At 35.8% G+C, this 24269-nt stretch overlaps 3 protein-coding genes and 4 pseudogenes across 5 annotated transcripts; 6 read left to right on the forward strand and 1 right to left on the reverse strand.

Moving 5' to 3' along the window:
• Positions 1-17: 17 nt before the first annotated feature.
• On the forward strand, positions 18-2405 carry LOC147397483 (LEAF RUST 10 DISEASE-RESISTANCE LOCUS RECEPTOR-LIKE PROTEIN KINASE-like 2.2; annotated as a pseudogene).
• An 892-nt stretch (positions 2406-3297) lies between these two features.
• Positions 3298-5145, forward strand: LOC147397484 (LEAF RUST 10 DISEASE-RESISTANCE LOCUS RECEPTOR-LIKE PROTEIN KINASE-like 2.2). The gene has a single exon (XM_086451078.1). The coding sequence runs from the start codon at positions 3644-3646 to the stop codon at positions 4991-4993; it is 1350 nt and encodes a 449-aa protein (XP_086307204.1). The 5' UTR covers positions 3298-3643; the 3' UTR covers positions 4994-5145.
• Positions 5146-6366: 1221 nt separating this feature from the next.
• Positions 6367-8520, forward strand: LOC147397485 (rust resistance kinase Lr10-like). 2 transcript variants are annotated; one of them, XM_086449183.1, is made up of 3 exons: positions 6367-6623; positions 6919-6994; positions 7070-8520. In XM_086449183.1, the coding sequence occupies exons 2-3, from the start codon at positions 6919-6921 to the stop codon at positions 8329-8331; spliced, it is 1338 nt and encodes a 445-aa protein (XP_086305309.1). In that variant the 5' UTR covers positions 6367-6623; the 3' UTR covers positions 8332-8520. The 2 variants fall into 2 exon arrangements, with proteins under 2 accessions (XP_086305309.1, XP_086305310.1); XM_086449184.1 differs by having other exon boundaries at positions 7141-8520.
• A 1499-nt stretch (positions 8521-10019) lies between these two features.
• LOC147397486 (rust resistance kinase Lr10 pseudogene) lies at positions 10020-11442 on the forward strand (annotated as a pseudogene).
• A 3654-nt stretch (positions 11443-15096) lies between these two features.
• On the forward strand, positions 15097-17913 carry LOC147397487 (rust resistance kinase Lr10-like; annotated as a pseudogene). The gene is made up of 2 exons (XR_015180255.1): positions 15097-15695; positions 15770-17913. The product of XR_015180255.1 is annotated as a rust resistance kinase Lr10-like (transcript).
• A 2205-nt stretch (positions 17914-20118) lies between these two features.
• On the forward strand, positions 20119-22349 carry LOC147397488 (rust resistance kinase Lr10-like). The gene is made up of 2 exons (XM_086449185.1): positions 20119-20341; positions 20968-22349. Exons 1-2 carry the CDS (start codon positions 20319-20321, stop codon positions 22235-22237), a joined length of 1293 nt encoding a protein of 430 aa, XP_086305311.1. The 5' UTR covers positions 20119-20318; the 3' UTR covers positions 22238-22349.
• Positions 22350-22479: 130 nt separating this feature from the next.
• Positions 22480-23780, reverse strand: LOC147397489 (G-type lectin S-receptor-like serine/threonine-protein kinase At5g24080; annotated as a pseudogene).
• Positions 23781-24269: the final 489 nt, after the last annotated feature.

The following is a 24269-nucleotide window of genomic DNA, read 5'->3' on the forward strand; positions in this document are numbered from 1 at the left end:
TTGATGAACCAGGAGTGAGGCATGGAATCAAAACCAAATCCAAGTTTTAAGCTCATTGTGTTGAAGGAGCTGGTACAGCTTCTAGTATTGTTAATACTGCTACTAGTATTACTACTTATTCTTGTTGCTGCCATGTTTAAAACAGTTTCTAGGGCTTCCATATACTTTGGCATTGGAGGTGTGATCGTCATCAATGTGATTATGATTACCTACATGTGCCATCAGAGAGATAAACCAGACGAAACAACCACAGGAAATGAACCAGAGGGAACACTAATGAACACAGGCACTATTGAGAGGTTCATCAACAGGGTCATTAAAGAAAAGCTTGTCAGATTCCCAGCTCATCAGCTGAGGATTACAACCAAAAACTACAGTAAAATCATAGGGAGAGGTGGTTTTGGGTCTGTTTATGAGGGAAATCTAATCGATGGCATACCCATTGCTGCGAAACTACTCCACGATGACAATAATTCAAGAATTTGCCAACAGTTTGTTGCAGAAGTAAGCATCATAGGAACAACCAATCACTTGTATCTAGTTCAACTCTATGGCTTCTGCTTCGAGAGAGGCTTAGTTGCGTTAGTATATGAGTACATGAAGAATGGTTCACTTGCCCGGCTCTTGTTCTGTGAGAATCAGAAGATTAGTAAGGACAAACTTTACAATATAGCAGCCAGGACGGCCAAAGGAATTGTTTACCTACACGAGGAACGCGAGCAGAGGATAATACACTACGATATTAAGCCTGCGAACATCCTCTTAGATGCAAATTTCCATCCCAAGTTCACTGATTTTGGTCTTGCAAAGCTTTGCAATAGAGAGCACATCCACATGCTTTTCACTGGCTTCAAGGGGACACCTGGGTACGTTGCTCCAGAGATGTGGATGCCATCTACTATAACGCACAAGTGTGATGTGTACAGCTTTGGGATGATATTGTTCGAGATATTGGGAGGAGAAACTTGAACATTAATATGCCAGAGAGCCAGGAGTGGTTTCCGAATTGGGTTTGGAAGAAGTTTTGAGGAGGGGAAGATGTGGGAGGTGATTGACAAGTGTGGAGTTGATGAGAAGGATAGAGAAGTTGCGGATAGAATGGCACTGGTGGGTATGTGGTGTGTGTGCAGTTTAGACCAAACATGAGGCCCTTAATGAGTGTTGTGTCCAACATGTTAGAAGGATTGATAGAGATCCCTATACCGTCGAACCCATTCAAACACATGGTAGGTGGGTTAGTTGGTGCAGATTTGGGGCAATGTAGTTGCTTAGTTCAAGTCTCCAAGTTATCTAAGATCTGTACTTGTATTTGGTTTTACTGGAAATCTCTTCTTTTTTTCATTTGAATATAGACTTGTCTCTGTATGCTCATAATATTACTCTTTGGGCACTAAGAGGATAGTGAGGATTGAGTGAACAGCTTGACACAGTGATGGACAGACTCTTAAGGCACCAGAATAGTGAGTCTGAAGATCACCCAGAATAGAATCTAAAGGCACCACAAAAGTTTACTTATTAGCTTGGCTCAGTTCCAATTCAAAATGGTTGGATTTTCACAGATATATAGATAGATAATCGTAAGTTTTTAAATATTTCTGATTTATATAATAATATCAATATGAGATTTGTGATAATAGCATTAATCCAGCTGATAATGAAAAAAAGCTATTTTTAGGGAAATTTATTGACATGCCAAGAAACTTTAAGGGCCCTTCAATTTTTAGGGTACTTAAAATTGTTTTGGGCACTCCATGCGAAAGGGCACACGTCTCATCCTCCAACTATTCTGACGGCTCAGGCGAGGAGGAGGAGAAGAAGAAAAAGAAAACAACAGAGGAGAGAGAGAGAGGTCAGGAGGAGGAGAAGAAGAAAAAAACAGATAGGGAGGGAGAGATCGGAGGAGAAGAAAAAAAAAGGGAGGGACAGAGAGAGATCGGAGGAGGAAGAGAAGAAAAAAACAGAGAGGGAGATAGAGATTGAACGAGGAGGAGGAGAGAGAGAGACACCGGAGATTCATGGCTGGTTTCCAATGTGTTGAATCACTAGAGAAGACTTCATTTTTATTTATTATTATTACCACACTTTGGTCCCCTATTAGAGTTTCTTGGTGGGAGAATAAAACTTGCCTTATTTTTAATAAGAATCATGATAATCTGACTACCCCACGTGGCACACTTGAGCAACTCTTCTGATGTGACAAACTTGAAAACCTCAGATCTGTATTCCTCGAGAGACAAAACTGCATTTCCCCATAAAAATGTGTATCTCGATAGAATCGTACATCCTAAGGCATACAGATCAACAGTTCCCGAGCTTGTCACGTCAGGAGAGTCAATTGAGTGGCAAGAGTAGTCAGATTTTCATGACTCTTTTAATAAGTAATAATTTGGTAAGGTGCTGTTTGTTAAACTGAAAAAAATAAGTGCTGAATAGCATTAAACGCTGAAACTTATAAGCGCTGAATTTAAGTGTTGAAAAAGTTATTTGTTTAGATACTGAATCATATATGTTACACATTGTTGAAGTTGGTAAATTGTCTTTGTTATCCTTACAATCATATTATACATTGTTTACATATTTCAAATGCCTATTTCTTATCAAACACAATAAAATATATTATTTCTTATAAAATTAAAATATAATTCATTTTTAAATAATAAATAATACTCAAATCTTCAATTTTATAAATAATAATTTCTATTTATAAAAACCCACAAATTTCAAATTAAAAATAATAATGTCATACAAGTCACCAAAATTTGAAATCAACATTAAAATAACTTAATTTTAGATGAATAATTTTCGATAGAAATAAAGGATGTATAATTATAAAAGCACCTTATGAATTAATAAGGGCAACCCACACTATAGTCAATTTTTTGTTTTGTTTTATATGGGTTAAAGTTTTTGGAATGAGCACATTTTTAGTGAGGATAATCTAGAGATCATCCTCACAAAAAATCAGTCCATTTTGAAACTTCTAACTCGTCAAAAACAGTTTTTTGTTTTATTTTTAAAAATGACGATTTACGATTCTTGAACTTGTTTTGATAGGGTTAGAAGTTTTAGGATGTGCTGATTTTTGGTCTCCTCATTGTAGGGATCATCTTCATCAAAAATTAAATTATTCCAAAACTTTTAACCCATATAAGACAAAATAATTTAGCCATGGTGTGAGTTTATTCATTTGTGGGGTGCTTATATACTAATGAGGAGATCATCTTCACTAAAAATCAACTCATTCCAAAACTTTTAACTCATATAAGACAAAATAATTTAACCATGATATGGGTTTATTAATTTGTGGGGTGCTTATATACTTATCCATGGGATATAAGAGGTAATATCCTTTTAAGAATAAGGGCATACTTGTCCATGCTCAAAAAATGAAGGGCATACTTGTCCGTGTCGAAAAAAGCAAAGTACTTACCGCTTCAGCACTTTTTTTAAACATCAAAATAGTGTTGAATTTTTTTCACTTATTTTCAGTCATAAGCATTGAAAATATAGAGTAAACAAACACGCTATTTTGATAAAAAGTGATGAATTTAATTTTTTTCAGCAATAAGAACTGAAAAATAGCGCAAACAAACACTGCCTAAGTTTGACTTGATCAAATCCATCAACTTGGTGGACACGGATCATGGAAAAATCAGATTCAAAAGTCGTAAGCGAAATAAAAGAGAGCTCGAGGAAACCTCCAAGATGGGATTGGTTTTTTCCCAATTTTCTTGACGTGGGTGGTGGTGTAGAAAACAAGAAAATGTCCCTATGCTATATGTGGCCCAAACGAGGGAGAAAGTTATGTATAGACGCGCGCGCACACACACACACACAGATGATTATGATTATGATTATCTTTGGCATCGGAAGTGTGATCGTCGTCAATGTGATTATGATTATCTACATGTGCAATCGGAGAGATAAACCAGATGAAACAACCCCATACAATGAACCAGAGGAACCATTAATGAGCATCCACACTGTTGAGAGGTTCATTGGCATGGTCATTAAAGAAAAGCCTGTCAGATTCACAGCTCTTCAGCTGAGGATTGCAACCACGAACTACAATAAAATCATAGGGAGAGGTGGTTTTGGTTCCGTTTATAAGGGAAATCTATTCAATGGCGTTCCCGTTGCTGTGAAGCTACTCCATGATGATAGTGATTCAAGAATTCGCAAACAGTTTGTTGCAGAAGTAAGCACCATAGGAACAACCAATCACTTAAATCTAGTCCGACTCTATGGATTCTGCTTCGAGAGAGGCTTAGTTGCATTAGTATATGAGTTCATGAAGAATGGTTCACTTGACCGGCTCTTGTTCTGTAAAAATCAGAAGATTAGTATGAAGAAACTTTACAATATAGCAGTTGGGACGGCTAAAGGAATTACTTACTTACACGAGGAATGCGAGCAGAGGATAATACACTATGATATTAAGCCTGCGAACATCCTCTTAGGTGCAAATTTCCATCCCAAGGTCGCTGATTTTGGTCTTGCAAAGCTTTGCAATAGAGAACACACTCACATGTCTATCACCGGCTTCAAGGGGACTCCTGGGTATGCTGCTCCGGAGATGTGGATGCCTTCTACGATAACACACAAGTGCGATGTGTACAGCTTTGGGATGGTTTTGTTCGAGATATTGGGAGGGAGGAGAAACTTGAACATCAATATGTCTGAGAGCCAGGAGTGGTTTCCGAATTGGGTTTGGAAGAAATTTGAGGAGGGGAAGATGGGGGAGGTGTTTGACAAGTGTGGAGTTGATGAGAAGGATAGAGAAGTTGCAGATAGAATGGCAAGGGTGGGTATGTGGTGTGTGCAGTTTAGACCAAACATGAGGCCCTTAATGAGTGTTGTGGTCAATATGTTAGAAGGATTGATGGAGGTCCCTATACCGTCGAACCCATTCAAACACATGGTAGGTGAGTATGTTGGTGGTGCAGATTTGGGGGCAATGCAATTGCCTAGTTCAAGTCTCCGGGTTATCTAAGATCTGTACTTGTATTTGGTTTTACTGGAAATCTCTTCTATTTTTCATTTGAATGTAGACTAGTCTCTGTATACTGGTAATATTACTCTTTGGGCATTAAGATGATGGTGAGGATTAATTATTTTAATTAAAATCTACAAAATTCCAGTTGACTCGGCTAGATTTTCAAAATATCGTCCGAGACTTGTTCTTTATCTCATGAGATGATGTGAATGTTGAGACACCATGTATATTGTTGAATGAGACCGAGATGACTCAGGCTCGGGCAAGATTTAAAACCATGCTTGCAGGAGGAGGGGGCTATATGAATTGAGTCATGCAAGAGTGGCCTCAAGATTGTACCTCATATTGTACATCCTGACGTGAAAGTGTGTAGGAACCATATATGCTTTTTGACTTGTATTTCGATGAAAAGCATCTATGGTTCGCACTTTCATGTCGGGATGTGCGACATGAGCTACAATTTTGAGGTCACTTGAGCATCATTCTTATGAAATTGGGAGCATGGTTTTAAAACTCAAACAAGTGCACAAGTTGGAGTAGAATAGCGAGTTAGAAGATCACCTTGAGCATTATACTTTTTGGCTTGGACCCATGGTTTTACAACTCTTTCGAGACTGAGACGTATCGTCCGAGTTAACTCGGTATTAAGCTGAACGAGACCAACTCACAAATCTATTTGAGACGTCCACGTATCGTGAGATAAGAGAGACGTCTTAGACAAGATTTTGCAAATTCTCATCTAAGACAAACGATAGCTAACATCAATGAATAAATCATGAGACAAACGATATGTATCGGACGAGATTTTCAAAATCTTGTTCGAGTTAAACGAGACAAACAAGTTAAACGTTCTTAATCTTATATTCTTTCATCCAAAACAATTTTTCTTCATCTTCTCAACCAAGTGAACTAAAAAAAACAAGGTTTTGGGGAAAAACTTCATCTTCTTCATCCCATTCAAGACGAAATCGGATGAAGAAGATAAAAACATACGTACTAACGAAAATGAAACATAGGTAACAATGTAAATATTTAATTTATTTATTTTGATAAGTATATTATGATTTTTTTTTAAAAAAATTTATATTTTTTTGGTTTCATTTTTTAATAGGAATCAGTTTGATTTTTTTTAAATTTTTTTTAGATTTTTTAAATGATTAAAAATCATTGTCTCAATGGCGAAGGAGACAACTCGAACGAAACGAGACGTGAAACCGACTTTAAAAACCATGGCCCAAGTCCAATTCAAATTGGTAAGTTTGACTTCAAATCCATCAAGTCAAACTAGTACCGATCGAAGAAAAACTCAGATTCAAAAGTCGTTAGGTGAAACCAATAAAAGATGAGCTTGAGGGAACCTCAATGATAGGATGGACTTTTCTTAGTCAAGAAAACCGACTCTCTAATCAATGAGAGACTTCTCTCTAAAACTCCACCTCATGAATTAAGGGTAAGGAGGTGAAGCTTCATAGCAACTTCGGCCCTTTCAATGTCTGTGTTCAATTTTTCTATATGAGAAGCAGTTTTGGACCATGAACACCATGGATTATAAAGGTTGGAGGTGTGCTTAGGTGGCGGTTGAAGCACCAACAGTGAACTTCTGTTCTTTAAAGATATACTATCAATTGTGAGTTTGAGTTGTAATTATTAAACAATATTATTAGTTTCAAAGATTTTGCTTTATCTTAATCAATTTCTTGGTTTAATGTTGAATTGTTGATATTTATATTACTTGTTCACTAAATTATTTTGGATAAGGGAATCAGCTTTAGTGTTGTATTACTTGTTTGATTAGTGTTTCTTGAATATCTTGTGAACCTGTGATTACTATTTGTGGATTTATTAATATGGGATTTGATGACCTAATATGAGAAAAACAACAACTTAGTAGATTGATTTCTTCCTGACCTTGCTTCACTCAGATGTCAACCACTGATCAAAACTTTGGGATTCCCCCTCCTCCATCGAATGGTGACGGTTCTGAGACAATAGTCATTGGTAAGTTGTAAAAAACTCATCAAAACTCAAGACTTTGTTAGTGAATCACTGATACAAATTCTCGTAAATTTGCAGTTGTACTAATAGTTATAGTGGTACTAAACGTAGTATTTACCATGATCTTATGCGGTTGTTGCATAAAAAAGACAAAGAAATCAATTGTGACAAATTTAGATGCTCGAAGGAACAATGCGGCTATAGTAACTAGGCACGACATGGCTCAAATCTGGACGGCGGATGCTGAAACGATGGAGAGGTTCCTTTTCGATACGGAGAAAGAAAAACCTGCTAGATTAACTGCTCAACAACTCTCTAGTTTCACTAATAATTACTCAACAAAGTTGGGTTCTGGTGGTTTTGGAGTTGTCTACAAAGGAGAGTTCCCCAACGGAATGAAGTTCGCAGTAAAGGTTCTCAATAGAAGCTTGAACAAGAGAGTCGAAGAGCAATTCATGGCAGAAGTGAGCACAATTGGTAGAACTTACCATATCAATCTAGTGAGACTTATTGGGTTCTGCTTAGATCCACATATGAGTGCACTTGTATATGAATACATGGAGAATGGTTCCCTCGACAAGTTCTTATTTAGTAAGAATCCAAGGATCGAATTGGAGAAGCTACATGAGATTGCTATCGGGACAGCTAAAGGGCTTGCATACTTGCATGAAGAGTGCCAACCGAGGATAGTTCACTATGATATAAAGCCCGGTAATGTTCTCCTAGATGCTGATTTTTCTCCCAAGGTTGCGGATTTTGGACTCGCAAAGTTATGTAATAAGGACAATACTCATGATAGTGTCACTGATTATAGAGGGACTCCTGGTTACTCTGCACCGGAATTTTTCTTTAAGAACTATCCCGTGACAAATAAATGCGACGTGTACAGCTTTGGGATGTTGTTATTTGAGATCGTGGGGTGGAGGAAGAACCTCAATGCTGATCAGAGTAGTGGATTAGATTGGTTTCCGAGAGAGGTTTGGGAGGAGTATGAGAAAGGTGGACTGATGGAGATGATAGTAAAGTGTGGGATTGAAGAGAAGGCAAGGCAGAAGGCAAAGAGTATGTTTATGGTGGCCCTGTGGTGTGCTCAAGACTCCCCTGAAGCAAGACCACAGATGAGTGATGTAGTTAAGATGTTGGAAGGTGGTGTGGAAATAATGCCACCAGCGGAACCATTTCGATACCTGTACTCGGTACAGGAAGATATACCCATGACTCAGAATGAGAGCAGTACGAGTTCAAGCTATTCGACAACTCAAAGAAGTGATTCATCTTGGTACAAAGATTCCACCCCAATCATGAGGAATTATGAGATAGAAATCACTACTTCTTTATGATGAGGACATAATCTCTGTCTTATTCCCAAATATAATCCTTTTTTGCCATTCATTTCTATCTAAATCTATATCTTATGTCAAGGCAAATCATGAGGACTTGAATAAGTATTTCGTCGCAAATAAAGATGTTGTAAATGGTTATGAAATTTTGTGATATTGGTTATAAATTATAATGGGAGATTGGAATCAGATCCAACACTAAAGCTGTTTAGTTTAGTTTTTATGATTTGATGCCTCAATTTGTGGGAATGCCAACAGTTTGAAATCCTAATTTATCAACCAAAAACTATGGTTTGGATTAACTCTGCATTAATAGAAAAATTATTTTATCGAGTCTTTTACATAGTTGAATAGAAGTTTACCAAAAAAAAAAAAAGGTAATACTTTTACAAGGGTGTTTTAGATAGAGATTCCAAAATACTCAGTGTTAATTTTATTAAAATCGAAGGGGGTATGATTAAGTAAATTTATCAATAATTTTATTAATTTCCATATTTTTACCTGTTTTATTACAAGTTAATATAATACAAAACACATCATCTCAAGATAATTTAATAAGCTATGAACATTCAATCTGACATTGATAAGGAAAAAATAAATTATAAAAGGAAGAAACAGAAAGAAATCCAGGTCTATAGAGTATTTTAAGTTGACCATTACATTAATTAATAGACCCTGTGATAGTTACGTGTTTCTAAATGCACCGTGAGTTTTTGGACGATATCTTAACAACCCAGTAAGTGAACTATTTTCTTGTTTAATGACCCTCAGCCTGATAAAACTATGAATTCAAATAGTTGAGATCCAAATTCAAATTTTGAGAAAAAAATTGAAATCATCGACCTCGACAATTTGAATCATTGACTCTTGACAATTCATATCCAAACGTCAAGATTGACAATTTATAATTATTAGGATTGCCCAATGGTACCAAATCCAGTCTGTTTGGGTTTGGGTTTATCTTTGGATGCGATTAATAATTGGGTCTGGTTTGGTTTCATTGTTAAATTCTTGGATCCAATACCATTACATTTGGTTGGTTCCAGGTTCCATATATTAGGTCCATCTAATGAGCAAAACATTTCCTAACATTTGAATTTCAATTAAAGATTTTGAGAAATTTTCCAAAACGTGATCAATTTTTGACAAAATTCCCATTCCGGCTCATTATTCATTTTAGTTCGCAAGTGATGATCTCGTTGATATAAAATAACGATATCACTGTTATTTTTTTTCAAAGTGACAATCTCACTGGTCATCAAAGTGATGATCTTGCAGGTTCACTACTTTTTAGTGAGATTGTTACAATAAAAACCAACAAGATTGTCACTTCGAAAGAAAATATCGGCAATCTCAATACTTTATAGCAGAGAGATCTTCACTTTGAAAAACCTGCCATCTCGCTCTTCATGTTTTGGGAATTAAAATGAATAGTTAACCGGAATCAGAATTTTATCATATTTAGGTTACGAAATGGTAATTAACCCGACAATTATTTTTGGAGGTACCAATATGTTTTACAAAACATTTATAGATTCGAAATTTCAAAATGTATCACAGTGTTTCAATTTGCTATGTCAAAATACTTTGAATCATGCTAACTTAGCCATTTCCAAATTTGTTGTCGAGAACTCTGACAATCTTATTCTCCAAATTTTGCAGTATTTTCTGTGATAGGCACTGTGGCACTCGTTGCGGTCGTATTCGTAATCATTGATTGCTTGAAGAAGGCAGGAAGTGCGATACCAACTTATAACCCGAATCCTGAACAATGGCAGTGTTGAAGTTACAAATTTACCTGCTTCTGATGTTGAAGTAAATATTCCACCCAATTTTGAGGTACTTCGAGACTCACAGGTTAATGCAACAATGGAGAGGTTTCTTAGCAACATGGCAAGAGAAAATCCCGTATGATTTTCGCTTCAACAATTGGAAGGCTTCACTCAGAATTACTCCATAATATTGGGTTCAGGTGGTTTTGGAGTAATCTACAAAGGAAAGTTCCCAGATGGAATGCAAGTGGCCATTAAGGTCCTTAACATCAACGCGATCAGAATCGAAGAACAATTCATGGCAGAAGTAAGCACCATAGGAAGAACTTACCATGTCAATTTGGTCAGACTCTATGGGTTTTGCTTTGAACCCACGAAGAAAGCACTCGTTTACGAGTATATGGAGAATGGGTCACTTGACAAGTTCTTGTTGAATGTGAAACAGGACAGAGAGGGGGAATTTAAATGAAATTGCGGTAGGTACAGCTAAAGGGATTGCATACTTGCATGAAGGGTGTCCTCAAAGGATAACTCACTTTGATATAAAGCCTGGGAATGTACTCCTTGACATGGGTTTATCCCCCAAGGTTGCAGATTTTGGATTTGCAAAGCTTTGTAACAGGGAGAGTACCCGTGTGATCATGTCACAATGCGGGGGGGACCCCAGGATACACTGCACCAGAATTGCGGAAGAAGTTATACCCGGTGACCGAAAAATTCAATGTTTACAGCTTTGGGATTTTGTTATTCGATATAATAATGGTGAGGAGAAAACATGGCAATAAATTGAGTGAGACCCGAGAATCGTTTATGAGATGGGCTTGGGAGAATTTTGAAAATGGAAAGTTGGGTGAGATGATGGAGCTTTGTGGGATAGGAGAGAATGATGGAAAGGAGGCAGAATGAACGTCGATGGTTGCTTTGTTGTGTGTTCAATACTTCCCAATGATAGACCATCAATGAGCACTGTGGTAAAGATGTTGGAGGGGCAGGAAATTCTCTGGCCTCCAAACCCATTTCTATATCATGAGTCGGGATGACTTTGGTGGCGTCGAGTGAACATAGTGGAGTCTCAAGTTCTTCCACATCAATATCTTATTCTGTCCCACTGAAGAGGTTATTCGAGACGAAAACTAGCTAATTAGTTCACTTATATCTGCAATCCAATTATTTTATTTTCATATTTATACTCCCCAATTTGGTTATGAAGATCATTTCTTGATCTCTTGTTTAGTGTTGTTGATCCAATGTAAAAGAACATTTGAAGTATTGATGCTTTAGATAATGCTTAGATGTTTTATTTTAAGGGAAAGAAAATGTTGATGTAACATACTTTAGAAAATATAGAAAACACCACAAAAAATATTGTTACAAGAAACATAGAAAAATCTTCTCTCACTTATGTAGAAGCTATTTCAATTTCATATTTCTTCATGACAGGGGTTGAACATTTATAGAATCACTAATTAATCAATTTTACATTAGATTCTATTTCTTCAACAAGGATTCAACAATAAAATCCTAACTCATAGTCTAGTACCACATAGGGCTCAATTGGATTATAGAACCTATATATTGCATTTGCAGTTCCAATTTTAAAGGCATTCATATGCTTTTATCGTTGTTGTTGCACAGTCAAAGTTGTATTATTATGTGACTGATCATCAATCTCTTGGTCTATACTCTCCATTCTCATACATACAAAATAAATTGTCATCTCATTTGAGATTATAGTAAGTTCATGGAGAAATTGATCAAAATGGAGAACTTTTCAAACTTATTTACCAAAATGGAGCACGATACATCTTATTTCTGAAAATGGTAATTTATCATTTTCAAAAATATTTTATTTTACCAAAATGGTAAAAAAAGTAATTTTCATATTTATGCAATCGAAAATACTCTTTTTTGATTGCATGTCAGAAGGATCCTTCTAATACTGTATAAAATACATTCTAATCTCATGTCAAAAGGATCCTTTCGACAAAAATGATATTTTCAATAGCAAAAATATGGAAATGATTATTTTTACCATTTTGGTAAAATAAAATATTTTCGAAAACGATAAATTACCATTTTTGTAAATAAGATGTACAGGTCACCATTTTGGTAAATAATTGATATGTCGTACATGTTTTAGTAAATTTGCCAAGTTTATACTTTATACTACTCTTAATGAATTATAAACGATCTTCTTCAATTGTCGATTCTTGAAGGGCCACTGCAAGATCATTGTCATGATTGTCTAGCAATCCTTTGGACCACACTTTATTGGATTAAATTCACGATTTGAGGTTTTTTCCTTAGGCAAAAATTTTAATTATCATTTTTCAACAATTAAAAGTCATAGGACTTGTAGAATTCATTACATCTAATCATCATCACACATTAACAATCCTATATGAAACAACATGATCATGATTTGGGTGGTTGAATCAGTTGTATTGGCCAAGGTTAGGGAACTTGAAAAATAGCTCTATAATGTGATTCAAACTCATCTTTAGTGTCACTTTCTTTGATCAACTTGAATCTTGTATTGTTAGATTCAGCTTGACACGGTGATGGACAAAACCCACTACCCCATCACTTGAAGGAGGGGGGTTTATGAAATTGGGAGCATGGGTTTAGAATAGCGACTCAGAAGATCGCCAAGAACAGAATCTAAAAAAGTTTACATATTGGCTTAGCCCAAGTCCAATTCAAATTGGTTGAATTTTCACAGATATATAGATAGATGATTGTATGTTTTTAAATATTTCTGATTGATATAATATAAGATTTTGTGATAATAGCATCAATCTAGTTGATAATGAAAATATATTTTTTTAATAAATAATTTTGTAAGTTTGACTTAACCAAATCCATCAACTCAAACTGGACTTGGGGGGCACCGATCGCAGAAAAACTCAGATTCAAAAGTCGTAAGCGATACCAATAAAAGATGAGTTTGAGGAATCCTCCAAGATGGGATTGGTCTTTTCTCACTTTTCTTTACGTGGACGGTGATGTAGAAAACAAAAAAAAATGTGTCAAACACATAAAGATTAAAACATTTTTCCTAATCCTACTATTCCTATGTCTTAGAGAATAAGATGCATCATATTAAGATGCATGCGATACACTGTATCATTGTTACTATATCTCATCACAAATGGAAAATTGTGATGGAGGATATTCTAGAATATTTATTGATATTTAGAATATATCAATTATGATATTCTAGAATATTATATCAGGCTATTTCCATATAATTTTGTTGCTGTAACTTTTGTACATGGTGTATAATTAATCCAATAATTCTCAATAAAATTCATATTTCTACATGGTGTCAGAACTCAAGCTCCATTGAACACATCGATCTTGATGCATCATTCTTTGGCGATAGCACCATCGTCGGACCTAAATCTATCTCTTTTTTTTTCTATACTATTGCATCATTGACAATGCATCTCATAATAAAAGAAAGTTTAAGGTTGTGATTTAGTAATATTCTACATTAGGAATTATAGATAATTAATAATTATAAATTAGATTAGTTTTTAATATCTAAGTTGATGTAATCTCTACAAATACCCTAATAGGGTGTTCATGTAATATTCATACAGGAATTCTCACTAAAATTCAGATATTTTTATGGGATTAAAGCTCAAGCTCCGTTGAGCTAATCGATCTTGGTGCACCGTTCTTTGGTGATGGTGCCACTGCTATCATTGGACCTAAATCTTTTTTTTCCCCATTTACCATTGTTCTAGTTTTCTTCAATATAACTATACCTCCTTTTATATCTCTACAAATACCTCATATCGAAACATTCATCTATTAGATCTCTTTTGTTAGTTTTATTTATTTATTTATTTATCTAAAATCTTTCCAAGAAGAGTTAATTCATTTAAATATCAATAAATATTCTAAAATATTCTCCATCACAACCAGGGGCGGAGCCAAAATTTTCCTGTAGTGGGGGCAAACTATGGTTAGTTGTTTAGTGAAGATGAATGGTTTTAGGGAGAAATTAAGAGGTTTTTAGTTAGAAGTTGAAGAAAATGATATTTAGGTCATTTCCAATTAACATTTGAGAAGTCCCGGTCAAGAGGCAATGTCATCAACAAAAAATAGAAGAGGTGAGGGAGTGGGGACAAATGGGGCATGTAATTAGTTGAAAATATAGGTGTGTCTCAAAATTCTGTGGGGGCAAAAATTGGAGGGAGGTAAGGGTGTAAGGGAAAATGGGGAGAGAGGTGAGGGAGTGGGGACAAATGGGACATGTAATTAGTTGAAAATATAGGGGTGTCAAGTTTTGTGGGGGCAAAAATTGGAGGGAGGTGAGGGTGTGGGGGCAAATGGGGAGAGAGGTGAGGGAGTGGGGACAAATGGGGCATGTAATTAGTTGAAAATATAGGGGTGTCTCAAAGTTCTGTGGGGGCAACTGCCCCCAGCAGCTCCTTACTAGCTCCGCCCCTGATCACAACCTTCCATTTGTGATGAGATATTATGTATCTCATGCATCTTATTCTCTAACACAGTAAGAGAGACTTTCTCTCCTAGACCTACCTCATAATGAGTGAGGGATGGATAACCAAACGACTTTGACTTAAGTGTAAGGAAGGTGGGGTGAAGCTTCTTAGCAACTTCAGCCCTTTCAATGCCTGTATTCAATTTCTCTATATGAGAAGGAATTTCACAACATTAACACTACTGAATTATAAACGTTGGAGGTGTGCTTAGGTGGTCGAAGCACCAACAGTGAACTTCTGTTCTGTTCTTCCCAGACATACAACCAATTGTGAGTTTGAGTTGTAATTATTAAACAATATTAGCTTCAAAGATATTGCTTTGTCTTAATCAATCTCTTAGTCTGATGTTGAATTGTTGATATTTTTATTACATCTTCTCTGTTACTTCTCTTTATTTGTACATATATAATTTTGACTATTTCACTAACTTATAATTTTGTACATGCATCTTAGTGATGTATTACTTGTTTGATGAGTGTTTATTTTTTGTTGAAAAAAACTGACATGCACCATCTCATTCCTTAATCTAAGTCTCACTATTTATAGAAATATTCCTTGTTGAAGATGGATAGAGATCATAACTGAAATAAATAATTTGTCCGATATATCCGCTAAGGGTATTTTTATTTAATAAATCCAATAGGACTCAATTGGTGTGAAACATTGTAAAGCAACTTTGAGGTCGTGGGTTCAAGTAAAACAAAAACAAAAACAAAACAAAAAAAACAGGGTTTTTGGGTATTGGTCAAGTATTCTGGTGTATGTCAGCTAATCCTAACTTCGATTCATGATTGCAATCTTTTTATATCTTGAACAATATAGAGTTTTAATATGTTGTGAACCTGTGGTTACTATTTGTGGATGTATTAATATGGGATTTGAAATATTATTGTGGTTTAATATGAGATTTGATGATATAATATGAGAAACACAACAACTCGGTAGGAACAATTAAACAGTCCTATCCCTAGTCTAATTTGCCCCTGATCTTACTTCACTCAGATGTCAACCAATGGTCAATACTTCGGGATTCCCCCTCCTCCATCGAATGGTGGCGGATCTGCGACGATAGTCATTGGTAAGTTCAAAAAAACTCATCAAAACTGAGACTTTGTTAGTGAATCACTGATCCTAATTCTTGTAAATTTGCAGTTGTACTAATGGTTATAGTGGTAAAGGTAGTGTTTATTGTGATCTTATGCCATTGTTGCATAAAAAAGACAAAGGAGTCAATTGTGACAGATTTGCATGCTCAATTGACCAACGCGGCTATAGTAACTAGGCCATCTCCAAATTTCAACATCGCTCAAATCTGGACAATGGACGCTGAAACAATGGAGAGGTTCCTCCTCGACATGAAGAAAGAAAAACCTGCTAGATTAACTGCTCAACAACTCTGTAGTTTCACTAATAATTACTCAACAAGATTGGGTTCTGGTGGTTTTGGGGTTGTCTACAAAGGAGAGTTCCCAAATGGAATAAAGTTCGCAGTAAAGGTTCTCAATAGAAACTCGGACAAGAGAGTTGAAGAGCAATTCATGGCAGAAGTGGGCACAATTGGTAGAACTTACCATATCAATCTAGTGAGACTTTATGGGTTCTGCTTAGATCAGCATATGAGTGCACTTGTATACGAATACATGGAGAATGGTTCCCTTGACAAGTTCTTATTTGGTAAGAATCCAAGGATCGAAACCGAGAAGCTACACGAAATTGCTATCGGGACAGCAAAAGGGCTTGCATACTTGCATGAAGAGTGCCAACAGAGGATAATTCACTATGATATAAAGCCCGGTAATGTTCTCCTAGACACTGATTTTTCTCCCAGACACTGATTTTTCTCCCAAGGTTGGGGATTTCGGACTCGCAAAGCTATGTAATAGGGACAATACTCATGATAGTGTCACCGGTTATAGAGGGACTCCTGGTTACTCTGCACCGGAGTTTTTGTTGAAGAACTATCCCGTGTCACATAAATGCGACGTGTACAGCTTTGGGATGTTGTTGTTTGAGATTGTGGGGCGGAGGAAGAACGTCAATGCTGATCTGACTAGTGGATTAGATTGGTTTCCGAGACAGGTTTGGGAGGCGTATGAGAAAGATGGACTAATGGAGATGATAGTAGAGAGTGGGATTGAAGAGAAGGTTAGAGAGAAGGCAAAGAGTATGTTTATGGTGGCCCTGTGGTGCGCTCAAGACTCCCCTGAAGCAAGACCACAGATGAGCAGTGTTGTTAAGATGTTGGAAGGTGGTGTGGAAATATTGCCGCCACCGAAACCATTTCAATACTTGTACTCGGTAAGGGAAGGTATACCCATGACTCAGAATGGGAGTGGTATGAGTGGAAGCTATTCGACAACTCAAAGAACTGATTCATCTTGGTACAAAGATTCCACCCCAATCATGAGGAATTATGAGATACAAATCGCTAGTTCTTCATGACGAGGACATAATCTCTGTCCAAGCCTTATTCCCAAATATAATCCTTTTTTGCCATTCGTTTCTATCTAAAACTATATCTTATGTCAAGGCAAATCGTGAGGACTTGAATAAGTATTTCGTTGCAAATAAAGATGTTTGAAAATGGTTATGAAATTTTGTGATTTTGCTTACAAATTATAATGGGTGATTGGAATCAGATCCAACAATAAAGCTGTTTAGTTTAGTTTTTATGATTTGATGCCTCAATATGTGAGAGTGCCAACAGTTTGAAATCCTAATTTATCAACCAAAAACCATGGTTTGGATGAAGTCTGCATTAATAGAAAAATTATTTTATTGGGTCTTTTACTCATAGGGATAGAAGTTTTAAACAGAAATCACTTAACCATGGTTTGAGTGCTAACTTAGCCATTTCCAAATCTGTCGCCGAGAACTCTGACAATCTTATTGTCCAAATTTTGCCATATCTCCAGTGATAGGCACTGTGTCACTAGTGTTCGCAATCACTGATTGCTTGAAGAAGGCAGGAAGTGTGATACCAACTTATTATTTGAGTAATTAGTTTTGTTGCATTGTAATATGGTGTTCTACGGTACATTGTATCATATCTATTGAGATTAAGACATGCTTAAATTGACTTGATTGAGATTTATTAGGGATAGAGTTTATCTCTAGATATGATTAGGTTTCTATATAACTCTATTAGGATTGCTGTAATTTTTATCTAAGAGAATCAATAATATCTCATTCTTCTATACTTATACCCGAATCCCGGACACGCTTCTAATGTTTAAGTAAATATTCCACCCAATTCCGAGGTATTTAGATTTTCACCTCAACAATTTGAAGGCTTCACTCACAATTACTCCATAATATTGGGTTCAGGTGGTTTTGGAGTAGTCTACAAAGGAAAGATCCCAGATGGAATGCAAATAGCCATTAAGGTCCTTAACATCGACGCGATCAGAATTGAAGAACAATTTATGGCAGAAGTAAGCACCATAGGAAGAACTTACAATGTCAATTTGGTCAGACCCTATTGGTTCTGCTTTGAACCCACGAAGAAAGCACTCGTTTACGAGTATATGGAGAATGGGTCACTCGACAAGTTCGACATCAAGTGGGGGAATTTGTAATTGCAATTTTAAAGTTGTATCATAGTTGTTGTTGTTGCATATTCAAAGTCGTATTATTATCTGAATGATCATCGACCTCTTGGTCTTCTAATACTAACACATACTCTCCATCTCATACATAGACAATAAATTGTCATCTCACCTGAGATTATAATAAGTTTATACTTCTCTTAATGAATTGTAATTAATTTTAGGTACTAAAATAAATCAATTATTTAATTTTAATAAATCCACACTTAGATTTTAAAAAAATTAGTGTTTTTTTTATAATTAATAAAATAGTTGACCCATTTTTGATAATTTTCCTTTTTATTTTTCTTCATGGAAAATGATAGATTAAAAAAAAAAAAAGAAACTAAAGGTTCCTTCTTAGGTTTGATCCAAGGTGTTGAAAATGGACCGTCACAAAACCCACAAATTTGGAAATTAAAATTTGAACGTGAAAAATAAACTTCCTTTTTTTAAGTTTTTAAAATTTTGTGATCTACATTCCTGTGATGTCCTATGATGTTTTTAATGCTTACATGGATGCGTGGTTTGTTGTCGGGAAACTTTCCTTAACTTGGTAAGGAAAGTTTTGTTTCCTTTTGATTAATGATAAAGGGACTCGCTAAGAGCAACTCCAAAGAATTTTAAAAGTTGCCTTTAAATTTTCAAAATTTCAAATTGACATCTTCTTCAAAATAAAGGCTCTAAGCCACTTTCCTACTCCAATGTGTTCTACCTTCAAATCACTATTCATTCCTTTAAAACTTTATTTAAACGCATTAAATAAATTTTAAAAAAAAAAACGTAAAATAAAAATGCTATTGACACTCCAACTTTTACTTATTCAACTTCAATTAAAAGAAAAAAAAAATGGAGAATTGCTATTGGCACTCCAACTTTAACTTATTGCACCACAATTTCTTAAATTATTTATCACACTCCAATTAAAAATTAACACACTCTCCAAACATTACAAAGGCTTGTCTCAAATTATAATCTCAATATTACAAAACATTATAAGCAAGAAAATCTTGCAAAATTGGTGGTTCACATTCAAACATAATTTGTCATAAATTTTCATAAAACTTGATCGATTAATTGATTCAATTTGATTTTTAAAATATTAAATGAAAATACTTTAAAATTTGTTAGTGGCAAAAGTGGAATTTAAATAATGTTACATGAAAAAGAGGAAGCTAAAATTGACACTTATACAAAAAATGAGACACAATAGGGTTTATTGGAAAAAAAAAGTGAATAGTGATAGAGATGAAGCTTCAAATCTTTTCTCTTCTCTTCAAATATGAAACAATGAATAGTGATTCAAAGGGGTTTCCTTCAAAGTAATTGACGGTTTGAATTTGGTTCAATTGCTAAAACCTCTATATTTGAAGTTTTAAAGGATAGTTGGAATTGCTCTAAAACATATGCGGTCTATACATGCTTGACGTGGCAAGTGCATAGAATTGTAAATCTTTTTCCTATGTATTTGAAAGAAAAATATATATGATTCTATGCACTTGCCACAGGAACTACGTAGACACCGAATACGACTTTCGAGTCAAATTATCACGACTTTTTTTTTTTCCTAACAATGCTAGTGACCAGGACACTGCCTTTGACACGGCACTGATGTGGAGGTGTGTTCAGAACCATAAATTATTTTCACTTGTACCAAAAGGAAAAGTATGTATCATTTTGTACACATCAGCACAACGTTGAATGCAGTGTCGTAGGTAGTCACCTTAGCAATTTTTTTTTAAGGTGGTGGGCCAGTGTAATCAGGTGGAGTCAACAGAATACTTTGTGATCTATATTCTATCCCAGCTGCTCTTGCATGGAAACTTCCAATTGGAAACGCGTTCAACGACTTTGATTTTTTAAAAGTCAAATTTTCAAAGTAGAAGCAACCCCTGCCTAGTGGTTAAATGTGGAAGTTAAATTGTGAATTTGTTCATCTTCTTCTCCTCTCTCTTTGTTCATCATTTCTTCCAAAAAAAAAAAAAATCTTGAATTTCAAGAGAGATGTCATTCGAGGGTACTCATTCGACTAACTTCCCATTCCCAACAACGTCCAACAACGGTTTCGACGACAATTTTAAGTCGGTCACCGATGATTTTGATGCAACATTTAGATGGGCTGTGGCGGGTGCCATCAGTAAGTTACTAAAACCCAATATAGCACTAACCTTAAAGATTTAAAATTTCGTTTCGTTTTGTTGTTTCGATTTTTCTATAAGTTGAAACAGATTGGAATGTTTTGGAAATTCACTTTTTTATTCATAAACAAATGTAGAAAACTATTATTAAATGTATAAAATGGAAGTTTAGATTAAATGGTTCCATTTCTCTTTCTTATATTTTGATGATATCCATTAGAAATGTTTGGAACCAAACATAGGTACATCAAAATATAGCATTTGATGCACATATATAATATTACAAAAATTCATTTTTTTTTCTTGATTAAATAAATATTAGGTTGGTGAAATGGCCAAGATCACATCTCAAGATGCTGAGGTCTTGAGTTCGAATCCCCCTTGGAAGCCACCTTCATGGATTTGTCCCATTAATTACCTAGTGCTTGTGGGGAAGGGGACTGCATGTACCCCGAGGATTCGTCAATAAAGTTTTTTTTTTTTTTTTTTCTGGAAGTATGAATATGTTTTGCAAAACATTTGAGTTACACTAAAATGTCGAACATACGACAATGTTCCATTTCAGTATGTCAAAATACATTGAATCATGCTAACTCAAGACAATCATATTTTGCAAATTTTGCAGTCTCTGGATTGGTACTACCGTGGCAATCATTGTAGTAGTAATCAAAATTATTGATTGCTTGAAGAAGGCAGGAAGCGCGATACCAACATATATCCCAATCCCAAACAGTGGTAGTATTGAATTTACAAATCCAAAAGCTTCCACTGTTGAAGTAAGTATTCCACCCAATTTCGAGGTAGTTCGAGACTCACAGGTTAACGCAACAATGGAGAGGTTTCTCAGCAATATAGCAAGAGAAAAACCCATCCGATTTTCACCTCAACAATTGGAAACCTTCACTGAGAAGTACTCCACATTATTGGGTTCAGGTGGTTTTGGAGTAGTCTACAAAGGAGAGTTCCCAAATGGAGTGCAAGTAGCTGTTAAGGTCCTTAACAGCAATGCAAACAACAGAGTTGAAGAACAATTCATGGCAGAAGTAGGCACCATGGGAAGAACTTACCATATCAACCTGGTCAGACTTTACGGGTTCTGCTTTGATCCCAAAATGAGAGCACTCGTTTACGAGTATATGGAGAATGGGTCACTCGACAAGTTCTTATTTAGTGAGAATCAGACATTTGAGTGGAAGAAACGACATGGAATTGCGATAGGAACGGCTAAAGGGATTGCATACTTGCATGAAGAGTGTCAACAGAGGATAATTCACTATGATATTAAACCCGGGAATGTTCTTGTTGACACGGATTTTTCTCCCAAGGTTGCAGATTTTGGATTGGCAAAGCTTTGTAATAGGGAGAGTACCCATATTGTCATGACAGGATGTAGGGGGACACCAGGGTACGCTGCGCCTGAATTGTGGAAGCCATACCCGGTGACCCACAAATGTGATGTTTATAGCTTTGGAATGTTATTGTTTGAGATAATGGGAAGGCGGAGAAACCATGATAACAAATTGAGTGAGGCCCGAGAATGGCTTCCGAGATGGACTTGGGAAAGTTTTGAAAAGGGAAAGTTGGGCGAGATGATGGAACTTTGTGGGATTGGAGAGAACGACCGAAAGGAGGCAGAGAGAATGTCAATGGTTGCTTTGTGGTGTGTTCAGTACTTGCCCGAGGCAAGACCTATAATGAGCACTGTAGTAAAGATGTTGGAAGGGGGAGTCGAAATTCCCTCACCTCCAAACCCATTTCAATATCTGGAGTCAGGGGTGTATTTAATGGCGTCAAGTGGAAACAGTGGAGTCTCAAGTTTTATATCATCAGGAAATGCTTCTGAAATATCTTATTCTGTCCCACTTAAAAGGGTATTCGAGATAGAATCTAGCTAGTTAGTTCATCAGGAAGAAATTCAAATTGTTTGTATGTTTATATTTGAAATCCAAGAATTATATCTTTATATAATCCCCAATTTGGTTTGGTGGATCATATTTTGTTCTTCTATTCTTAATGCTTCAGATAATGCTTATATGATTTGTTTTAGAGAAAGAAAATGTTGATGTAACATACTTGAGAAAAGATCCCTACAAGAAAAACATTTTTTATAAGATAAAACAAAGAAAAATCTTCCCTCATCTCCCTTATGTAGAAGCCATTTCAATTTCATATTTCTTCATGACAGGGGTTGAACATTTATAAGATCATGTATGCATTCGAGAGGAAGCTGAGTCAAATCCGCTCTGTGTCCCTGTTGAAGAAGCATTTGGCTCAGGACATGGGAGTCTCTACAGCTAAGTATTGAAATGATCATGGATGTTGGAATCTCCATCTCTCCTTCTAACATCTTCACCACAAGACTAATCCATGGCCTTAACTCAGCTCGATATTGAACGCAACAGAGAGCAACCACAATCATCTTTCTCCTCAATCCCACAAACGACCATGATCTCCCCCAATTCTCCATTTTCATACTTCTTCCACACCCATTTTGGGAACCACTCATCTCTCTGGAACATTAACATTGAGATTCTTCCTCTTTTCAACGATATCAAACAAAAGCATTCCAAAGCTATAAACATCACACTTTGGAGTTATAGGAAAGGGCATCCAGAGCTCTGGTACCGCATACCCCAGTGTCCCCCTTCTTCATGTCATGATCACATGGGTTTTCTCCCAATTACATAGTTTTGCCAACCCGAAATCAGCAACTTTCGGTGTTAAATCTTGCATCAAATAGAATATTTCCCAGCTTTATGTCATAAAGAATAATTCTCTGTTGACACTCTTAATGAAAGTAGGTGATCCCTCTGGCCTTCCCAACCGCAATCTCATTAAGCTTCTCAAAGTCTATGGTCACATTTCCTTGAATAATAACCTGTCAAGTGGGCCATTCTCCATGTACTAATAACCTGTCAAGTGCGACAATAACGACCTTTATAAAAATGATTGCTGCAGATGAAGCTTTGTTACTCGACATTTCCCAAGAGATGCAGAAGATCACTGTAGATAAAAAAGCTTAGGCTGTTTATGTGAAGGAGGGTGAGAATTTAGGGGGAAGTGGTTCAAAACAAGGACAATGGTTTTTCTATAGAATGCAATCACCATTATTTTCATCTATGTTTCTATATCAAATACTTGGTTCGTTAACGTGTCTATCTATAGTTATATCTTATCTCAAGGAAATTAACTAGTCTTACTGCCCAATTCCATGGATCAATCAGATTTATTACATATTTTAAGTATTATGTTGACATCTATAGCATGTTCAGCGCTAAAAGCTATGCAAAGTTTCTTGATTCATGTTTAAATTACCAGAAAACAGCATATATTCTTCGTCAATGATGAGACCATGAAGCCGGCCAAGAAATTGACAACCATCTTGGACACTTACCATTGTTTTATGCTAACATATACTAATCTTCATGGGGTCCATGGGACCATCAATCAGGAAAGAAGAACTTCATGAGAACTTCATGAGATCCATTGCTATTTAGCTGTTGTGAGATGCAAAATAATGAAATTGCAAGAAGATCAAGATGGCTCCCTATACCAGGGATTGTATTTTTCCTATTTAATCAAAGAAGAGATCAAACACTTGAATTATCATTTAGAGATGGTTAAAACTTAAAAATACCAAAAGTGATCCAAGTCCATCTACATTTCAAGTGGTTATGATTATCTGAACAGTTTTAGAGTAGTTTCACCATAAAAATCTATTAGGTATGACCCATAAAGCGGAAGAGCATAGGGGAACAAGCACACTTAGCATATCTCAAGGAGCATAACAAATACCCAAATACTTACAAATAAGATAAAAACGAAATAGCGAAAACCAATACATGAATTAATCATGGACAAAGTTCACATTAGTCATATGTTTATACAAGGCAGAGATCCATCCATGCTGATGGATAAAGCAATCCA

The sequence above is a fragment of the Akebia trifoliata genome, chromosome 8 (assembly GCF_017979445.1).
Source record: "Akebia trifoliata isolate Shusen 1 chromosome 8, ASM1797944v1, whole genome shotgun sequence".
NCBI classification, from domain to species: domain Eukaryota; kingdom Viridiplantae; phylum Streptophyta; class Magnoliopsida; order Ranunculales; family Lardizabalaceae; genus Akebia; species Akebia trifoliata.